Raw genomic sequence first — 21,572 nt, 5'->3', positions numbered from 1 at the left:
GCAAGTAAAGCCTCTGCCTGCAGCACAGGCATCCCATATAGGCACTGATTCCAGTCCCAGCTGCTCTACTTCTGATCCAGCTCCCTGCTAATGCACCTGAGAAAATGGTGGAGGGTGGTCCAGGCACTTGGGCCCCTACACCCACATGACAGACTAGCAGAAAATTTCTGACTCCTAGCTTCAGATTGGCCCAGCTCCGGCCACTGTGGCCATTTGGAAAGTGAACCAGTGGATGAAAGATCTCTCTCTGTTTATCTCTTTCTCTGAACTCTGTTTCAAATAAATCTTTTTTAAAAATCTATTTATTTGAAAATGAGAGTTACACAGAGAGGAAGAGAGAGACAGAAACATTCCATCTGCTGATTCACTACCCAAATGGCCGCAATGGTCAGGGCTGGGCCAGGCAGAAGCCAGGAGCCGCCTTCAGGTCTCTGACGTGGGCACAGGGGTCCAAGCACTTGGGCCATCTTTGGCTGCTTCCCCAGGTGCATTAACAGGGAGCTGGATTGGAGGTGAGCAGCTGGGACACATATGGGATGCAGGCATCACAGGTGGTGGTGGCGGCTTAACCAGCTATGCCACAGCACTGGCCACAGATAAATAAATATTAAAAAAACAAAGCAAAACACATCAAATCAAACCAGTTCTAGATGATCCTAGTAAGACAACATGAAAGAGTTCCATACAATTTTCCTAAGTCTGCAAAAACTGTTATTTTCTATTTTATACTACAGAAGGTTTTTGTTGTTGTTGTTTCTAAAAAGCTATATTCTGGAGACTGCTTTCATAGTTTTGCCGAACAGAAAATAAAAGATGCCTCAATTCCATCCTCCTTTGATTTTCTAACCCAATATTCCCAAAGTTGCCCTGAAACAACTTCTTCACTATTTATGTGGAATAAGTGCCGTGATATAGCAATGAACACAGCAGGCAGAATTCCTGCCCTTCTTAGACTTTTATGTCATTGTCTTATGAGTCAAAAAGGAAAGTTCTAGGGGTACTGATAGCATTATAAATCAGAGTTCTAACACAGGTTCAAGGTGGGGAGATGGATCAGGGATGAGACTGGACCCTTCAGATCATCTCGCTCGCTCTCTGTATATGTGTGTGTGTGTATATATATATGTACATATGTGTATATATGTGTGTGTGTGTGTGTATATATATATATATTTGTATGTATGTATACATGGAAAATGGTATTTTAGGATCTGGCTGGGGGCTTTAGAAAAAAGGGAAGCAGCATCATATAAGCCCTAAAATGGGAAGAAGCTTAGCATTTTCTAGAACTGAAAGGTTATGTGGGTGGAGTGTGAAAGTGAAATAGAGAATAGTGAAAAACGAGCTTTGTATGTATACAGAGGTCAGATCATATATAGCCTTTCAACTTTATCCAGGATTTTGGTTATTATCCTAAGAACAACAAGAAATCACTGGTTTATGGAGAATGGATTAAGGGGAGGGGAAGTGTGATGGCAAGACAGTGAGCAAACCAGTAAGACTTTAGCAGATACCTTCAGATGAGAAATACAAACTCTTAGAGATACAAAATTTAAGATTAAACCTAAACAATGAGAGAAAAGAGATAACAAGGATAATTCCTAGATTTCTGGTATTAGTTTTTTTAGGTCAGCTCAGGTGACATGTACTGAAATATGGAACACTAAAGCAAAGACATCTGAAAGGAAAACCACAGGCATATGTATGTATGCTCTGAAGGGACGGATCTCATCCCTGATCCTGAGTATCCAGCTACATTGTCCTCAGTTTTGAAGGTACTGAATGGCCTCTTACAAAGTAGTCTCATTCTTCTTTAATCTGGGATGAACAGTAGTAAACATGGTATCATGGGGCTGATGCTGTGGCCTGCAGTGCTGGCATCCTATATGGGTGCCGGTTCAAGTCCCAGCTGCTCCACTTGCAATCCAGCTCTCTGCCATGGCCTGGGAAAGCAGAAGATGGCCCAAGTCCTTGGGCCCCTGCACCCACTTAGGAGACCCCAAGGAAGCTCCTGGCTCCTGGCTTCGGATAAGCCCAGCTGTAGCCATTGCGACCATTTGAGAAGTGAACCAAAGGATGGAAGACCTATGCCTTTCTTTCTCTCTCTCTCTCTCTGCCTCTCAAATAAATAAATCTTTAAAAAAAAAAAGGTATCATAGAATATCAATGCAGTATTATATAATGCCACAGAATTTACAAATGACAATTTAAATATTTTACCAGTACATTAGAATAAAAATTTTTAAACTGAAGTGAAATTTTTACATTATTCATCAAAAAATTTCTTCACAGTTGGGAAATGATTGAGACAAAAAAACATTCTGCTTCAAATGCAAGCTCAAAATAAGCAACAGAATAATGCTATCTTCCTCTAACCATCTATTAATTTTACTAAGTTTAAAACCTGGTTATACTATATATGTGAATAGTCTAACTCTACCTACGTAACAAATACATGCAAGAAAAAAGATGCACCTAAGAACCCAACACAGCTACTGATCTTCATAACTGGAGGAAGGGAGACCTCTACTGGTGCACGTATTCTATTAACATCAGCTTGAATCCAGCTCAGTCTACCATTACCTACCAGCTTAAGTCTGACTCACTGTAAAAGTTAGTCAAGTTGACTTTTATTTTATTATGGGCGAAAAAGCAAACTAGATGTAACCTCCATAATAGCTAATTATGTGCCAGACCCTATGCAAACTGCTTAACGAATTATCTTGTTTCAACTTCCAAAGACTCCTATAATGTAGGTGCTACTATCATGACCATTCTACATTTGAAGAAATGGAGGCTTACAAAGCTTAAGGACTGCTGAGGAAGAAGCAAGCAGCTGCCTGACAAATTTGGTAATTATTTACTAAGTATATGTACACAACACCATGTGAGGTGAGGACACAGATACTATGTCAATCTCTCCCATTTCAAGGATCTCATAAGGTAGAAAAAAAAATCATGCAGGCCATTATAACTAAATTCATATTATTATAAATTTTATACTGCCATAAAGATATAAACTATTTTGCAGTGTTCAAAGAGACCTTCACATTCTTATCTGATTCTCCACAGTAAGCTGGATGAGTATGGTATTCACATTACCTCCACATACATGAGAAAAGTAAAACTCAAAAAGTTCAGAGACTTGTCCAAAGTAACCAATCTGAAGGTGACAAACCAGGAATCGGAATACTCTTTGCAATACTGCAACTATCTTCCAGAAATGAAGCAAAACCAACTATGTTCTTAAAACTTACATCACTATAAATTCATATTTAAATTCTTCAGCCCATCTCTTTTCAACTACCATAAAGTGATATTCTACATATACTGATCAATTACATTCTAAATCTGAGATACGGCAAGGGCAGGCATTGGGCACAGCAGTTAAGATGCTGCTTAGGATGCCCACATCCCATATCAGAGTATCTGGGTTTCAGCCTTGGCTGGCTCCTGATTCCAGGTTCCTGTTAATGTGCATTCTGGAAGGCAGCAGGTGATGGCTCAAGTTCTTGAGTCCCTGCCACCCACATGGGAGACCAGGACTGAATTCCTGTTCCTGACTTTGGCCCAGCCCAGCCTCAGCTGTCTCTGTCAACTAGTGAACGGAAGGTCACTCTCTGTCACTATCTTTCGAATAAACACAATTGGAGAAAGAAAGAAAGAGATTGCAGATTATATTTCATGTTTGAAAATACAAGTAACTACTATATCTTTATTTCCCTTTACCTTTATCCTTCTTCTTGGAGGTCTCTTCTGCAGAAGATAATCTGGATTTTTTATGTGATGACTCTTGACAATATTTTTTGGTTTTATCCTTTCTTTTTTTTGACTTGATTTCTTTCCTCCTTTATGTTAAACAACACAAAATAAAAGTTATTTTTTTCAACTAACCTTCACCAAAAATAAAACCAATGAACAAAAATGTCCACTCAATTAAAGCACTTACTTTTAAAATGTGATTTATGTAATAAAGAACCTTAAATGAGTCTGTATCTATTTTAAGTTGTCTATTTTAAGACAATTCTGTAAGATGATAAAACCTAAACATTGAGACAAAGATTATAAATCAGTTTTATTTGTTTCCTTCTTTCTGTAATCAACCATTTAAAAGAAAACTACAAAAGCAAATCTCATTTTTCCACGTACACATTGAAAAAGAATAAAACTGCTTAACAGCTCAAAAACGCCAGTAAACAGAAATTTTTCCTCTTAAGAGTAAAGGACTATAATAAAAATTTAATGGAAGAGGCCTACTGCTAACTCCTAAGTCAACTTCAGGTCATCCATAATTTACCCTCCTATTGCTTTGTATCTCCCTCTTCTAAGCCAGGTTTACAAGGTTGTTGGCACCATGGTTGGCGGCAATCTATTTTAAGTGGTTAAGAAAAGGAATATTAAACAAGAAAGGGTGATGGTGCTGAAATTAGAGTTAGCACAGAGGATAAACAAAGGAGAGGATAACTTTCAAAAAAGTTGTTTACCAGACTTCCCAAATTAGGGTGCATACATCAAATGCTGTAATACTGTTTAAGGTGGTAATCTCTTTTGCCTCCCTCATCAGTATCAATTCTATCTGTCTCTGTCTATCCTTCAAATAAAGAAAATTTATTCCCTTGACAATCTTTTTTGGTTTAATGAAGCTCAAGGTCAAACAACATCTACGGTTTCTTTCAGTGTCATCAACAGAAAGAGAAAACAAAGGCTTGCCCTAGCCAAGTAATCTAAAAATACCTGCTGATTTTAAGAAATAAAAAGCTATTTAATGTCCCAAGCTAAATACTAGACTGGTGCTTTACTATAGAAGCTGATTTTAAAATTAACATGCTTATGTGAACATTTTGTAAAAAGTCACAGAATCTGTTGCAACTATTATTCAGAAAATGAAAGCTGACCATTACCACAACAGCAATTCACACAGATTTTGTATGAAATGCCAGAGACTATGTTTCACTATGCCCTTTCATTTCCTCTCCACAGTAACTTTAGCAGCCTCATTTTTACAGATAAAATTAAGTCTTCCTGAGATTAACAGCTTGCCAAGGAGCAGCCTAGTAAGAGGAGTGCCTGATGGGAATGCCCAGGTCTGATTCTGAAGCTCAGGATCTTACACACAGCACACTCTGTGGGACACTGGTACTCCCATACAACCAACAAGGCAGACATACTGGAAATTATTCAACAGGAGCCCAGTTTAAATACAGAAATAAGTAGAGAGGTATATAATCATAAGAATAGCAAACTCCAGCTATAGCACTGTGTAAGAGATACAACAGTCATTATGAAGTCTGCTTTACAGCAGTTTCTAAGAAAATTAAGGCATCTGGGCCGGCGCCGTGGCTCAATAGGCTAATCCTCCACCTTGCGGCGCCGGCACACCGGGTTCTAGTCCCGGTTGGGGCGCCGGATTCTGTCCCGGTTGCCCCCCTTCCAGGCCAGCTCTCTGCTATGGCCAGGGAGTGCAGTGGAGGATGGCCCAGGTGCTTGGGCCCTGCACCCCATGGGAGACCAGGAAAAGCACTTGTCTCCTGGCTCCTGCCAGGATCAGCGCGGTGCGCCGGCTGCAGCGGCGGCCATTGGAGGGTGAACCAACGGCAAAGGAAGACCTTTCTCTCTGTCTCTCTCTCTCACTGTCCACTCTGCCTGTAAAAAAAAAAAAAAAAAAAAAAAAAAAAAAAGAAAATTAAGGCATCTGAACATTGGCTCCAAACTAAAACTTCTAACATTCATCAACCACCCTACATAGGCCCTCACATTCAAAACTGCTTGTCTAGAACTGGGAATGGCAGATTTGTAACTGCCTACCTTATGTGGTTGTATCTCACGCTTGACTGTGTGTATACAGTAACCCATGAACACCCAAGTCTGCACTTAGACACTCAATACAGGCCAATCACTATGTCCAAGAGTTCTAAACATTGCAAGTTATATTTTAAAAGACAGTATTACCTGTGATGGAAATTTAATTTAAAGGAACATTCTTGGCATAGCCCTAATAAAAGAAAAAGCACCACTGAATTATTGAATTGGAATAACTACACTAACTACTCTAATATTAAAAAATTCAACTTTTCTTTATATTCCTTTACTACATAAGCAGGAAAAGCAAATAATCTGAAAACACTCCGCCCGTCACCATTACAAAAACTGCATACATACAGAATTGTACCTCAGTCTCCACAGTGGGTTAAAGGAGGTCCCCTTAGATATCTAAATCTGCAGCTGTTTGTTATTTATATAAATGCAATTAAAATTTGCATATAACCTACACACATCCTCTCATATGCTTTAAATCATCTCTAGATTACTTATAATAACTAATACAATGTAAATAGTATGTAATATTTGTTCTACCATATTGTTTAGGACATAATGATCAGTAAAAAAAGTCTACACATGTTTAGTACAGGAACAACTTTTTAAAAAAATATTTTCAATTTGCCACTGGTTCAATCAGCAGATACAGAACACACAGATACAGAGGGCCAAATATACATGTAAATAACAAAAATATTAGAATGCTTTGAGGATTTGAAAACACTTTAATATTACTTTAGAAAACTGTGTTGTCAAGTTATTCCAAAAACAAACTGTGCTCCATAACCAGTATTAACTTGTGTCTCCCATCAAAGGTATTTACTAACAATATGGGCATAATCATTTCCTCTGAAGTGCTCTAACAACTTTCAAAAGCAGGAGATTTTCAAACAGTTCTACAGTTGTGGCTGCCTCTCTTGCCTTAACTTCATTCCACACAGGCTGATTTTCCCTCAGGAAGACTTCCAGGAGGAACTCAAAAACCAGTCTGCATTGATGTATGTAAGAAGGGGGTGGGAATTATTGATGTCTAGCAGGAATGTACTTAAAACTCTGGGCACATTTACTGAGGACCTAGATAAGGCTGAAGGCCACTGAAATGACAAGGGAGAGGAACAGCAGACACATGAAGGCTAGCTTAAAACTCAAGAATGATGGATTTTAAAACACGCATATTAGGGGAAACTGTTGTGTTCTGGAGTAAATTCCTAATCTTTTAAGATTACTATCAAGAACAATTATGCCATCCTTATATTTTTCTTTATTGATACTGTCAAAGATACTGGTACCACCCATACCATGACAATATGCCCAAGTAATCGCTCATGTGAGGATTTACATTGCCTTTTCTAATAATTTGCTTCTTAGTCACATAACTTAGTGACAGCCTGGAAAATGGGAAGAGATTTTCACTCCACAAATAATGTTTACATTTAATATTAGAATTGTTTCACCAAAACATCACTTTAATGCTAAAAATATAAAAATCTTAGGCTCAAAAATTGAGACTTTGGGAAACTCTGAGGAAAAATAAAGTTTCCAAGGAAAAAATGTCAAAAGCTTTGTACTTGAATTTTAAAGTCTAAATATTAAAAATAAACTTGGAATAAATCAATCTTATCCCCTCCCTCTGAAGTCAACTTACTTAGTTTAACAAGTGCATTTCTCTTTTCACCATGCTCAATATAACCAAAATTAACTTCCCAGCTCTTTAAGCCTTCTTTTTCATCACAATATTTATTTCCACAGAAAAATTGACCTTAAAAAATGAAAGGAATATTAGCCAAGGTAATTGGTAACAATATTTATCTATATGACCTGCCAATAACTCCAAAAATTTACTTTTAAAATACACACATTCTTAGCTACATAACATTGGCATGAAAAATTAACTGACCACAATAAATATAGTATGTTCAACAAATGTTGAAATCCATCAAATAATTGAACTGTTGCAAAAAAAAATCATTCTAGAATTCTTGCTTAATACATTCATTATCTGTATTTACAGATAGTTTTAATAACTCCCTATTAAGTGATCTTACACTTTGGAAAGTGAAAGTATTGAGAAGTGTACTCACTAAAACCATCAAAGAGTAAATGCATTTTCCAAAGTATTTGTATACATACCTAGGTGAATTCTTTCATTATTCAATAGTAATATTTAAAATTAGTGTTTTTTAAAGATTTATTTATTTAAAAGACAGAATGACAGAAAGAGAAGGAGAGATAGAAATATCTTCTATTCACTGATCTACTCCATAAATGGTCACAGCTCGGCCCAGGTTAAAGTCAGGAGTCAGGAACTCAATCCAGTTCTCCCACATGGGCGGCAGGCACGCAAACACCTGAGCTAGCCTCTGCTGCTCCCCATGCACATTAAAGGGAGCTGGATCAGAAGCAGATTAGCTGCAACTCAAACTGGCACTCTGATATGGGTGGGATGCAGTGTCCCAAATGGTAGCTTAACGTGCTGTGCCACAAAAATGACCCCAAAATTACTATTTTAAATATTAACATAATGACATGTATTTTAAGCATTAGAAAAAACTGGCATCAAAAATACTTTTTAAAATTCTAGCACCCTGAGATGAAGTACAGTAAGTAATCAAAGCTGAAACTCTAAATTTTAGAATCCCTTAATACTAATATTAATACCACATTACCCCGCATAGGTGTTTGGCCTTCTAGTTAAGACATCAGCATTCTCACATCAGTGTGCCTGGGTTTTATTCCCGGCTCTGGCTCCTGATTCCAGCTTCCCAATAAGCAGTAGTAACAGCTCAAGAAACTGTATTTCTGCCACCTGTGTGGGAGACCTGGTTCATGTTGCTAGAAGCTGGTTCTAGCCCCAGCCCCTGGCCTTGCAGGCAATTTGGGGAGTAAATTCATGGGTGAAAGCTGTCTCTGTCCTTCTACTTCTTATATAAAATTTTAAAAGGAAAAGAAACCACATTAGTATGTCCATTAAAACCTCCAAAAAGAGGGCTAACACCAATGACACAAGAAAAACAACTACGTAAGTTGATTTAATCTAAAAATATCCTTTATTTCAGTACAAAAGATTTTTAGATTTTAAATTATTTCTGGCCGGCTCCATGGCACAATAGGCTAATCTTCCACCTGCGGCGCCGGCACACCAGGTTCTAGTCCCAGTCGGGGCGCCGGATTCTGTCCTGGCTGCCCCTCTTCCAGGCCAGCTCTCTGCTGTGGCCAGGGAGTGCAGTGGAGGATGGCCCAAGTGCTTGGGCCCTGCACCCCATGGGAGACCAGGAGAAGCACCTGGCTCCTGCCTTTGGATCAGCGCAGTGCGCCGGCTGCGGCGGCCATTGGAGGGTGAACCAACGGCAAAGGAAGACCTTCTCTCTGTCTCTCTCTCTCACTGTCCACTCTGCCTGTCAAAATAAATAAATAAATAAATAAATAAATAATTTCTGAAATGCTTTTATATAGTTTCAAAAATATTAAGTTAAAATGCAATTCTTCCATAAAGAGCTAATTTTATAGCAAGAGACAGTAAAGAGGCATACAATTTTCAGAAAAATTTTATGAACAGATTACCACAATGCATAGAAAAAGTACCTACTGGGATTGGATTAAAATGGTGGAGTAGGGAAGGAGCTTACTGCTCTACTGAAGGAGAAGGTAGTTTTAAAGAAGTGGAGAGAGTGCAGTCTCAGGGAAGAGTTAGGGAGCAAACAGCAGAGGAAACTCCACGCAAATTAGAGGGACAAAGTGGACCCTTGTGGAGGGAATGGACACACAAATCAGGACCACGGCAGCCAAGAGCCTCCACACCAGCTTTGGAGAGAGGTGAGACCAGAATGCAGCAGCCTAAGCCACAGTTGATAAAGCTGCAGGAAAAGCCTGGTGGGAATCCAGCTTGGAGTCCTGTGGGGTTCAGTGCACCTGCCAAACTAGAGGAGAAAAAAAAAAAAAAAGAGGCAAGCAGCATACTTCTTTCTCCCCAATCACTCTACAACGACATCCTGTAACAAGCCGACAGAGAGTGGTGCCATTTTGGACATATGTAACAGCTGCAAAGGCTTATATCTGCACCGAGCACCCAGCTGAGCAGAGACTCCTGAGTCTGGCGAAGAGAACTGATTGGCGGGGGGGGGGGGGGGGGGGGGGTAGGGGGGACACGACGACTGGGTGCTGGTTACTGTGGGAGGCTTGTGTGCCAGGACAATGAAAACACTGAGGCTGCCTGGGAAGGCTCAGGGTGTGGCTGGGACTTTGGGCAGTCACTGTGGGAGGCTCCACACGCTCAGGCTTCCCTGGTGAGGAACACTGCTGCGCAATCTGCTTACACTGAGGACTGCACAGATCCTTTGTGTGGTCCTTGTGCACTAGTCTCTTTTGAGGAAAGGAAATGAGCTCAGTCTACACCAACAGAACAGAAAAACCTCCCTTCTGATTAAAAAAAGAGAGAGATTTACCACATCCAACCTGGAAGTCACCTTAACACTCCCTTCACCCTGGAGCACTGAACAGAAATTAAGCAAAACTAAGCAAAAACACCCTGGCCACATGTTTGAAGACATGCCAGAAATGGAATTCAAAAAATTGATAATATAACTTAGAAGTAATCAGATGTAGGCCGGTGCCGCAGCTCAATAGGCTAATCGTCCGCCTTGCAGCGCCGGCACACCGGGTTCTAGTCCCGGTTGGGGCGCCGGATTCTGTCCCAGTTGCCCTTCTTCCAGGCCAGCTCTCTGCTGGACAGAGACTTGCCAGGGAGTGCAATGGAGGATGGCCCAAGTGCTTGGGCCCTGTACCCCATGGGAGACCAGGAGAAGCACCTGGCTCCTGGCTTCGGATCAGCGCTGTGCGCCGGCCACAGCAGCCATTGGGGGGTAAACCAATGGAAAAGGAAAACCTTTCTCTCTCTCTCTCTCTCTCTCTCTCACTGTCCACTCTGCCTGTCAAAAATAAAAAAATAAATAAATAAATAAAAGAAGTAATCAGATGCAAATGCACAAGCTAATGAAATCTGTACATGACATGAAAGAAAATTTCTCCTATGAAATTGAGATCTTAGAAAGTAAAATGAAATCTTGGAAATGAAGAATCCAACAGAACATATAAAAATGCATTAACAAAAAAAGCATTAACAAAAATTGGTGAAGCAAAAGAAAGAATATCCAACTTAGAAGACAAAGCACAGGAAATTATACAGTCAGACAAAACACAAGAAGAAGAAATTAGAAAAATAAAAAACACTGCTGGAGATCTACAGGGTACTATCAAATGACGCAACATACGGGTTCTAGGAGTTCCTTAAGGCATGGAAACAGAGAAAGGATTAGAAGGTCTTTTTAGTGAAATAATAACGGAAAACTTCCCTAATTTAGAGAAAGAAAGGGACATACAAGTACAGGAAGCACACAGACCTCCCAACAAACATGACCAAAAAGATCTTCACCACGACACATCGTAATTAAACTCTCCACAGTAAAACATAAAGAATGGATTCTAAAATGTGTATGAAACACTAGATTGCTTTCAGAGGATCTCCAATTAGACTCACAGCAGATTTCTCATCAGAAACCCTACTAGCTAGAAGAGAATGGCGAGATATACTCCAAGTCTTAAAGAGAAAAAAACTGTCAACCCAGAATACTATACCCTGAAAGAAAGTGAAATAAACACCTTCCACAGGAAACAGAAATTGAAATAATTTGTTACCACTCCTCCAGCCTTGTGAAAGATGCTTAAGGATGTGCAGCACACAGAAACATGGTTATCACTATGAAAGAAGGTAAAGGAAGAAAATCTCCCAGTTAAAAGTACAAAGGAAAACCAAAGTAAAAAATAGGAATATTTATAGAAAAATGGCAGGGCAAAGTCGTTACTTATCAATACTTTGAATGTAAACTCTTTTACATTTTTAACTCCTCAGTTAAAAGACACAGACTGGCTGAATGGATTGAAAAACAAACCTATCAATTTGCTGCCTACAAGAAATACATCTCACCAACAAATGCATGCAGACTGAAAGTAAAAGGATGGAAAAAGATATTCTATGCTAACAGAAACCAAAAAAGAGCTGGTGTAGCTAACCTAATATCAGACAAAATAGATATCCACAGAAATGTGTTAAAAGAGACAAAGAAAGGCACTAAGTAATGATTAAGGGATCAATTCAACAGGAAGATGTAACTATTTTAAATGTATCTGCACCTAATTACAGGGCACCAGGCTACTTAATAGAAATGTTAAGGGATATAAAGGGAGACATGGACACAAATACAATAATAATGGGGGGCTTTAATAACTCACTTTCAGCAATGGACAGATCAACCAGACAGAAAATCAGCAAGGAAACAACAGAGTTAACACTTAGACCAAATGGACCTAAGATATCTATAGAACTTTCCATCCTACAGCCACAGAATACATATGCTTCTCAGCAGTGCATGGTTCTCTAGGACTGACCACATACTAGGCCATAAAGCAAGTCTCAGCAAATTAAAAAAAAAAAAAATCGAAATCAGATCAGGCATCAATGGAATAAAGTTGGAAATCAACAACTCAGGAACTCTTAGAACATATGCAAACACATGGAGACTGAACAACATGCTCCTGAATGAACAGTGGGTCATAGAAAAAATCAAAAGAGAAATCAAAAGATTCCTGGAAACAAATGAAGATGACAACACAACACATCAACACTTATGGGATACAGAAAAAGTAGTGTTAAGAAGAATGTTTACAGCAATTGGTACCTATATCAAGAAATTGGAAAGGCCCCAAATAAATGAGCTATCAATGTACTCCAAAGACCTAGAAAAACAGCAGCAAAGGAAACCCAAAACTAGTAGGGGAAAAGCAATAATTAGAGAATAAACGAAATAAAAAAAAAAAGTAGAAAAGATCAGTAAAATGAATGCTGGTTCTTTGAAAAAAATTTACACACCATTGGCCCAACTAAGCAAAAAAAAAAAGGAGAGAGAAAACCCAAATTAATAAAATTAGAGATGAAAAAGGAAATGTGACAACAGACACCACAGAAACAAGATTCGTCATCAAAAACTGCTACAAAGAGCTGTATGCCAACAGAGAAGACTATAAGAAATGGATAGATGCAAGAAATGGACACATGCAAAAGACCTAAACTGAGCCATGAAGACACAGAAAACCTAAACAGAGGGGGCCGGCACTGTGGCGTAGCAGGCGGGTAAAACCTCTGCCTGCAGTGCTGGCATCCCATATGGGCACTGGTTCGAGTCCTGGCTGTTCCACTTCCAATCCAGCTCTGTGCTATGGCCTGGGAAAGCACCAGAGGACAGCTCAGGTCCTTGGGCCCCTGCACACACGTGGGGAACCCCTACACCCATGTGGGAGATCAGGAAGAAGCTCCTGGCTCCTGGCTTCAGATTGGCGCAGCTCTGGCTGTTGCAGCCATATGGGAGTGAACCATTGGATGGAAGACCTCTCTCTTTCTCTTTGCCTCTCCTTCTCTCTCTGTGTAATCTTTCAAGTAAATAAATAAGTCTTAAAAAAAGAAAACCTAAACAGAGCCACAACCAAGACAGAAATTGAATCATTAATAAAGAACCTCCCAACAAAGAAAAGCCCAGGACCAGATGACTTCACTGCTGAATTCTACCAGACATTTAAATAAGAACTAACTCCAATTCTTCTCAAGCTATTCAAAACAAATCAAAGGGAGGGAATCCTCCCAAATTCTTTCTATGAAGCCGGCATCACCTTAATCATAAACCTGAAAAAGATGCAACTCAGAAAGAGAACTACAGACCAATTTCCCGGGTGAACAAACACAAAAATCCTCAACAAAATTCAAGCCAATCAAATTCAACAATACATCAGAAATATCATTCACCAGGATCAAGTCGGCTTTATCCTTGGTATGCAGGGATGGTTCAACAGTCGCAAATCAATGTGATACATCACATTAAGAAACTGAAGAACAAAAAGCGTATGATTATCTCAATAGATGCAGAAAAAGAACTTGATAAAATACAACACCTTTCATGATGAAAACTCTAAGCAAATTGGGTATAAAAGGAACATTCCTGAACACACTCAAGTTAATCTATGACAAACCCACAGTCAGCGTCCTATTGAATGGAGAATGTTGGAAGCATTCCCACTGAGATCTGGTACCAGACAGGGATTCCCACTCTCACCTTTGCTATTCAATATAATACTGGAAGTCTTACCCGGAGCCATTAGGCAAGACAAAGAAATCAAAGGGATACAAAGTGGGAAGGAGTAAGTCAAACTATTTTTATTTTTAGATGACACAATTTTTTTTCTTTTTTTTCTTTTTTTTTCTTTTCTTTTTTTTTTTTTTTGACAGGCAGAGTTAGACAGTGAGAGAGAGACAGAGAGAAAGGTCTTCCTTTTTCCATTGGTTCACCCCCCAGATGGCCACTACGGCCAGCACACTGCAGCGATTCAAAGGCAGGAGTCAAGTGCTTCCTCCTGGTCTCCCATGCGGGTGCAGGGCCCAAGCACTTGGGCCATCCTCCACTGTCTTCCCGGGCCACAGCAGAGAGCTGGACTGCAAGAGGAGCAGAGAGCTGGACTGCAAGAGGAGCAACCGGGACAGAACCGGCACCCCAGCACCGCAGGCAGAGGATTAGCCTAGTGAGCCAGGGCACCAGCCAACATGATTCTATATATAAGGAGATTCAAAAGACTCCACTAAAAGACTACAGGAACTCATAGAGCAGTCTGGTAAAGTCGCAGGAAATAAAATCAATACACAAAAATCAACAGCCTTTGTATACATAGACAATACCACGGCTGAGAAAGAACTTCTAAGATTAATTTCATTCAAAATGGCTACAAAAACTAAATACTTTTTTTGAAAAATATTCATTATTTGGTCTCTTTAAAAAAGATTTATATATTTATTTGAAAGTCAGAGTTACACAGAGATAGGAGAAGCAGAGAGAGAGAGAGAGAGAGGTCTTCCATCCAATGGTTCATTCCCTAATAGGCCGCAACGGCTGGAGCTGCGCTTATCCTAAGCCAGGAGCCAGGAGCTTCTTCCAGGTCTCCCATGCGGGTGCAGGGGCCGAAGGACTCAGGCCATCTTTTTACTGCTTTCCCAGGCCATAGCACAGATCTGGATCGGAAGTGGAGCAGCTGGGACTCGAACTGATGCCCATATGGGATGCCGGCACTGCAGGCATATACCCACTACACCACAGCGCCGACCCCTATTTATTTATTTCTAAGGCAAAGACAGAGAAAAGGAGAGACAGAGGTCTTTGATATGCTGCTTCACTTCCCAAATGGCCGCCAACAGCTGGGGCTGGGCCAGGCTGAAGCAAGGACCAGGAGCTCCATTCAGGTCTCCAATGTGGACGCAGGGGCCCAAGGACTTGGGCCATCTTCTGCTGCCCCAGGCACATTAGCGGGAAGCTAGATTGGAAGTGGAACAGCAGAGTCAAACCGGTGCCCATATGGGATGCCAGTGCTTCACGCGAGGGTGTTAACCCGCTGTGCCACATCGCAGGCCCCTAAATATCTTGTAATAAATTTAACTAAGGATGTCAATTATGACAATTACAAAACATTAAAAAAATAGAAGATTCTATCATAATATCCATACTTCCAAAAGCAATTACAGATTCAATGCGATACCATCAAAATATCAAGGACATTTGTCTTAGATTAGAAAAAAAATTGATGCTGAAATTCATATGGAAACACAGGAGATCCAAATAGCTAAAGCAACCTTTTACAACAAAAACAAAGTTAGAGGCATCACAATACCAGATTTCAAAACCTGCTACAGGGCAGTTATAATCAAAAAACCCTGGTACTGGTACAAAAAAAGGTGGATAGACCAATGGAACAGAACAGAAATGCCAGAAATGAATCCAAACATCTACAATCAACTAATATTTGACAAAGGAGCTAAAATCAGTCCCTGGAGCAAGGATAGTCTTCATCAAATGGTGCTGGGAAAACTGGATTTCCACATGCCTAAGTATGAAGCAAGACCCCTACTTTACGCCTGCCACAAAAACCAACTCAAAATGGATTAAAGACCTAAATCTATGACCCAATATCATCAAATTATTAGAGATCACTGGGGAAACCCTGCAAGGCATTGGCATAGGCAAAGACTTCTTGGAAAAGACCCCAGAGGCACAGGCAATCAAAGCCAAAATTCAGCCGGCGCCGTGGCTCAATAGGCTAATCCTCCACCTTGCGGCGCCGGCACACCGGGTTCTAGTCCCGGTTGGGGCGCCGGATTCTGTCCCGGTTGCCCCTCTTCCAGGCCAGCTCTCTGCTATGGCCAGGGAGTGCAGTGGAGGATGGCCCAGGTGCTTGGGCCCTGCACCCCATGGGAGACCAGGAAAAGCACCTGGCTCCTGGCTCCTGCCAGGATCAGCGCGGTGCGCCGGCTGCAGCGGCGGCCATTGGAGGGTGAACCAGCGGCAAAAAGGAAGACCTTTCTCTCTGTCTCTCTCTCTCACTGTCCACTCTGCCTGTCAAAAAAAAAAAAAAAAAAAAAAAAAAAAAAAAAAAAAAAAAAAAAGCCAAAATTCACAAATGGGATGACATCAAATTGAGAAGTTTCTGCACTGCTAAAGAAACACTCAGCAAAGCGAAGAGGCAACTGACACAATGGGAGAAATTATTTGCAAACCATGCAACTGATAAAGGATTAATAACCAGAACATATAAAGAGATCAAGAAACTCAACAACAACCAAACAACCCAGTGAAAAAATGGGCAAAGGACTTAAACATTTTTCAAAAGAGGAAATCCAAATGGCCAACGGACACATGAAAAAATGCTCAGGATCACCAGCTGTCAGGGAACTGCAAACCAAAACTACAATGAGGTTTCACCTCACCCCAGTTGGAATAGCTCTCATACAGAAATCAACAAATAACAAATGCTGGCGAGGATGTGGGAAAAAAGTTACCCTAATCCACTGTTGGTGGGAATGCAAACTGGTGAAGCCACTATAGAAGACAGTATGGGGAGACCTCAGAAATCTGAATACAGACCTACCATATGACACAGCCATCCCACTCCTGGGAGTTTACTCAAGGGAAATGAAATAAGCATAAGAAAGAGTTATCTGTAACCCTGTGTTTCCTGCAGCTCAATTCACAATAGCTGAGACAAGGAATCAACCCAAATGCCCATCAACTAAAGACTGGATGAAGAAATTATGGGATATGCTCATCATGGAATACTACACAGTGCTAAAAAATGAAATCTGGTCTTTTACAACAAAATGAATGAATCTGGAAAACATTATATTTAGTGACTTAAGCCAGTTTCAAAGGGGCAAATACCACATGTTCTCCCTTACTTGTGATACTAATTGAGCACCTAAAAGGCAGTCTGTAAAAGTGAAATTGACACTTTAAGAAGCAATGACTTGAACAGCCCTGTCTTGACTTTTTTTTATATACTATTTCTTGAACTCTTAAACATAATTGTATAGAATCAATTGAAAATAGATTTTAGTAAAATAAGGATGGGAATAAGAGAGAGAGGAGGAAGAGGGGTTTGGGGTAAAGGTGGGAGAGTGGGCATGGTGGGAAGAATTACCATGTCCATTTTCCTAAAGTTGTAATTATGAAGTGTATGAAGTCTGTAACTGTAAAACTGTATAGTTCTGCATACATTCCTATGTACTTATGTCTAAGGGTACAATTTAAAAACTTGCCATGGGACCCCAAGTCCCCTTAAGCTGGGTGGTAAAAATATCTCCTTAAGTGTTAAATGATCATATGGTTAGGATGAAGGATCTGGTTATAATAATAGGAGGGAATGCTCCAACATGGGAGGCAGACCACACAGCAGACTCATAGGACGCATACAATCTACCTAAACTGAGCTCGGACCTCAGAATCAGCACTTAAGGCATTCTGGTCTGGCTGAAAAGCCCACGAGAGCATTTCAGGCATGGAAAGCCAAGACACTGTGGCAAAAAATGTCATATGTAATGGACCTCAGTGGGTGAGACCCCAGTAGAAAGAAGTGATCATCAAAGAAGGAAGTACTTTTCTCTGAAGGGAGGAAAAAACTTTCACTTTATTTATGGCCTTGTCTAAATACTGATGGAGTTTGTTTATTCAAAAGGCTTCCATAGCCTAAGCAGCTCATGTCAAGAGCCTTGGGTGATCACTGACGTCATACATAAGAGTATTAACTGTTAAATTAACAAGAGTCACTATGCACTAACTTCCCATGCAGGACCTCTGTCCGCAAAGAGTTGTATTATAATTATGTTGAAGTGCTCACAAAAGATGTATCATTCTTGGGTGTTTCTTTAAAGTTAGTTAAGTTTCTAAAAACAAAGAAGAAGAAGAGGTGAAATTAACTTCAAGACACAATGACTTTGAACAGCCCTTGTCTCAACTGTTGAGGAACAGTTTTTATGTTGGTTTTTTTTTGGGGGGGGGGTTTGATTTTTTCTTCCGTGCAAATTGTTGGGCTTTTTACTTAGTATAGAGTTGGTCTTCTGTGTTTAAAATTAATCAAAAATAGGCCGGTGCCGCGGCACAATAGGCTAATCCTCTGCCTGCGGCACCGGCACACCAGGTTCTAGTCCTGGTCAGGGCGCTGGATTCTGTCCCAGTTGCTCCTCTTCCTGTCCAGTTCTCTGCTGGACAGAGACTCTGCCAGGGAGTGCAGTGGAGGATGGCCCAAGTCCTTGGGCCCTGCACCCACATGGGAGACCAGGAGAAGCACCTGGCTCCTGGCTTCGGATCAGCGCAGTGTGCCAGCCACAGAAGCCATTGGAGGGGGTGAACCAATGGAAAAAAGGAAGCCCTTCCTCTCTCTCTCTCTCTCTCACTGTCCACTCTGCCTGTCAAAAAAAAATAAATTAATTAAATTAAATTAATTAAAAATAGATCTTAATGGAGAATGGGACTGGGAATAGGAGAGGGAGGAGGAGGGGTGGGAGAGTGGGAAGAATCATTATATTCCTAAAGTTGTACTTATGAAATGCATGAAGTCTGTATTCCTTAAATAAAAGGTTTTCTTGGCTGGGGGGAAGTACCCACTGATAACCAACAAATGTCTGGTTGTTTGCTGTGAGACTACATATGTTGGCTCAACCTCAGGGATTCCTTAAAATGAGAATCAGCCTGTTCACAAATTCTACTAGGTTCAAAGTGATATTTAATTTCTACTTCCAAAGTGTGGATTTGGCTGGAATACAATAACAGCAAATCATTATTCCAAAAATTGATAAAGAAAGCATTCATCCGTTTAAAGTTTCCTTGCTAGGAAATCTTTTAATTCTTTAAACATTTTCTACATATCCTCAACTGAACATTTAAAGGCAACATTCTAAAGCTAAATATCACTAAAGTATTACATTCTAACCTTTATTAACAGTATACCACATATATGCTAATTTTATTTTTGTACATAATTTATTGTGTATGTTAGAAACAGTTTTACCCAATTACTTCAATAACATGACAAAATAAATTAAATCCCCTTAAAAAGCAAAATTTTGAAGAATTACCTTTTCCTGAAATTACTTCTTTTTCTACTCGCCACCTAAATCCAAACTGATAAGAAAAAGAATTAGATTTAGGTCAAAGTAAATTTATACATCACATTAAAATTATATGTAAATCTTAACATGGCATTAATAACATTTACAAACCTAAAAAATTAAACCTAGAGGCCAGCACTGTGGTGCAGCAGGCTGAGCTGCTGCCTGCAATGCCAGTATCCTGAATGGGCACTGGTCCATGTACTGGTTGTTCCATTTGTAACCCAGCTCCCTGCTAATGTACCTAGGAAAGCAGTGGAAGATGGCCCAAATGCTTAGGTCCCGGCCACCCACCTGGGAGACCCAGATGGAGCTCCTGGTTCCGGCTTTCAGCCCACCCTACACCCAGCCAATGCAGTCATTTGTGGAGTGAACCAGATGGAAGATATCTTTCTGTCTCTCTCTGTCTCTATAACTCTGCCTTTCAAAGAAATAAATCTCAAAAAAAGAAAAAATTAAACCCAATTCTCATGACAGCTTTTCCTCCTGTAAGATAGTATGTAAAATCCCATCTTGAAAAACATTTGAAGAATTACCAATCTATCTGTTCAGAACAATATTATGTACTCTTAAAATACCCTAAAAGTTACAGGTGTCAGGCTATAAGATATCTTAGTTTAACAAATAATGTGCCCTGTTCTATCAAACTGAAAATACAAAAAAAAAAAAAAGTTACAGTACAGTACAGAAGCAGAATATTACAGGGCAAAGAAGTCAGATTATATAGGTTAACATTTTAGCTCCACCACTTAGCAGCTGAATAGTACAGAGTAAGTTACTGAATATCTGTTTACCTGAATTTACTCCTATGTAGAGATAGGAGTACCTACTTCTTTTGGTGAGAGACTTATATGTGACAACATGGATACGCCTCGACTTAAGATGGATTTACATTCTTGGTACACTCACTGTAAGATGGAAATATTTTGCATTTACTATGGCTAACATCCCAGTTGACCTTAACATGCTCAGAACACCTTCATTAGCCTGCAGTTGAGTAAAAGGATTTAACATAGAATCTATTTTTTTTTTTTTATCTTTGACAGGCAGAGTGGACAGTGAGAGAGAGAGAGAGAGAGAGAGACAGAGAGAAAGGTCTCCCTTTTGCCATTGGTTCACCCTCCAATGGCCACCGCAGCTGGCCCGTTGTGGCCGGCGCATTGCGCTGATCCGAAGCCAGGAGCCAGGTGCTTCTCCTGGTCTCCCAAGGGGTGCAGGGCCCAAGCACTTGGGCCATCCTCCACTGCACTCCTGGGCCACAGAAGAGAGCTGGCCTGGAAGAGGGGCAACCGGGACAGAATCCAGCGCCCCGACCGGGACTAGAACCCGGTGTGCCGGCGCCGCTAGGTGGAGGATTAGCCTATTGAGCCGTGGCGCCGGCCTAGAATCTATTTTAAATCAACCATTGAGTACCTCATGTAATTTATTAAATACCCATATCCATGAAATGCTGGCAACACAGCACACTACGTTATCAGTTGTTTACCCTCATGATCCTATGCCTGAACATGAATTCCCACCGTCCAGCATCAAGAGATTATCACATTGCATATTGTTAAACCAGGGAAAGATTAAAATTCCAAATCCAAAAGATACTTTCTACCAAACATGTAACACTTTTGTACCACAGCAAAATAAAAAAAAAAAGTCACTAAGTCAAATTTTTCTAAGTCAACTAGAAAACTTGTACTTATAAAGCCACTAGAACAATAATATATATATATATATATATATATATATATATATTCGATTGGGGTTAGCAAACTGGCACACAGACCTTTAGCCTAGTTTAAAAATTTTTATTGGAACACAACCACATCTATTCATTTGTGTAAATCTACTTCTTTTTTTTTTTTTTTTTTTTTTAATTTTTGACAGGCAGAGTGGACAGTGAGAGAGAGAGACAGAGAGAAAGGTCTTCCTTTTGCCGTTGCTTCACCCTCCACGCGCCGGCGCACCGCGCTGATCCGATGGCAGGAGCAGGTACTTATCCTGGTCTCCCATGGGGTGCAGGGCCCAAGCACTTGGGCCATCCTCCACTGTACTCCCTGGCCACAGCAGAGAGGGGCAACCAGGACAGAATCCGGCGCCCCGACCGGGACTAGAACCCAGTGTGCTGGCGCCGCAAGGCGGAGGATTAGCCTAGTGAGCCGTGGCGCCAGCCCATTTGTGTATATCTACTTTCACTCTGCAACAGTAGTGTTCCACAGCTGTGACAAAGACCGTATGA

At 40.4% G+C, this 21,572-nt stretch overlaps 1 protein-coding gene across 22 annotated transcripts in view; it reads right to left on the bottom strand.

The window, feature by feature from the left end:
• LOC100347176 (protein FRA10AC1) overlaps nt 1–21,572 on the bottom strand; it is a 107,743-nt gene that overhangs the window by 8,707 nt on the left and 77,464 nt on the right. For 13 of the 22 annotated variants that reach the window (XM_070057598.1, XM_070057593.1, XM_070057599.1 and 10 more), the window contains 4 exons: nt 19,310–19,355; nt 7,463–7,576; nt 5,950–5,992; nt 3,730–3,848 (listed from right to left, as the gene is read on the bottom strand). In XM_070057598.1, the coding sequence (XP_069913699.1) occupies nt 3,730–3,848; nt 5,950–5,992; nt 7,463–7,576; nt 19,310–19,355 (322 nt within the window). Of the gene's footprint in view, nt 1–3,729; nt 3,849–3,949; nt 5,644–5,949; nt 5,993–7,462; nt 7,577–19,309; nt 19,356–21,572 lie in introns of those variants that run through there. The other 9 variants (XR_011382359.1, XR_011382362.1, XR_011382363.1 and 6 more) reach the window with 5 other exon arrangements.

This window comes from Oryctolagus cuniculus, chromosome 15 (genome assembly GCF_964237555.1).
Source record: "Oryctolagus cuniculus chromosome 15, mOryCun1.1, whole genome shotgun sequence".
NCBI lineage: Eukaryota > Metazoa > Chordata > Mammalia > Lagomorpha > Leporidae > Oryctolagus > Oryctolagus cuniculus.
This window is presented reverse-complemented; position numbering and strand designations above follow the sequence as displayed.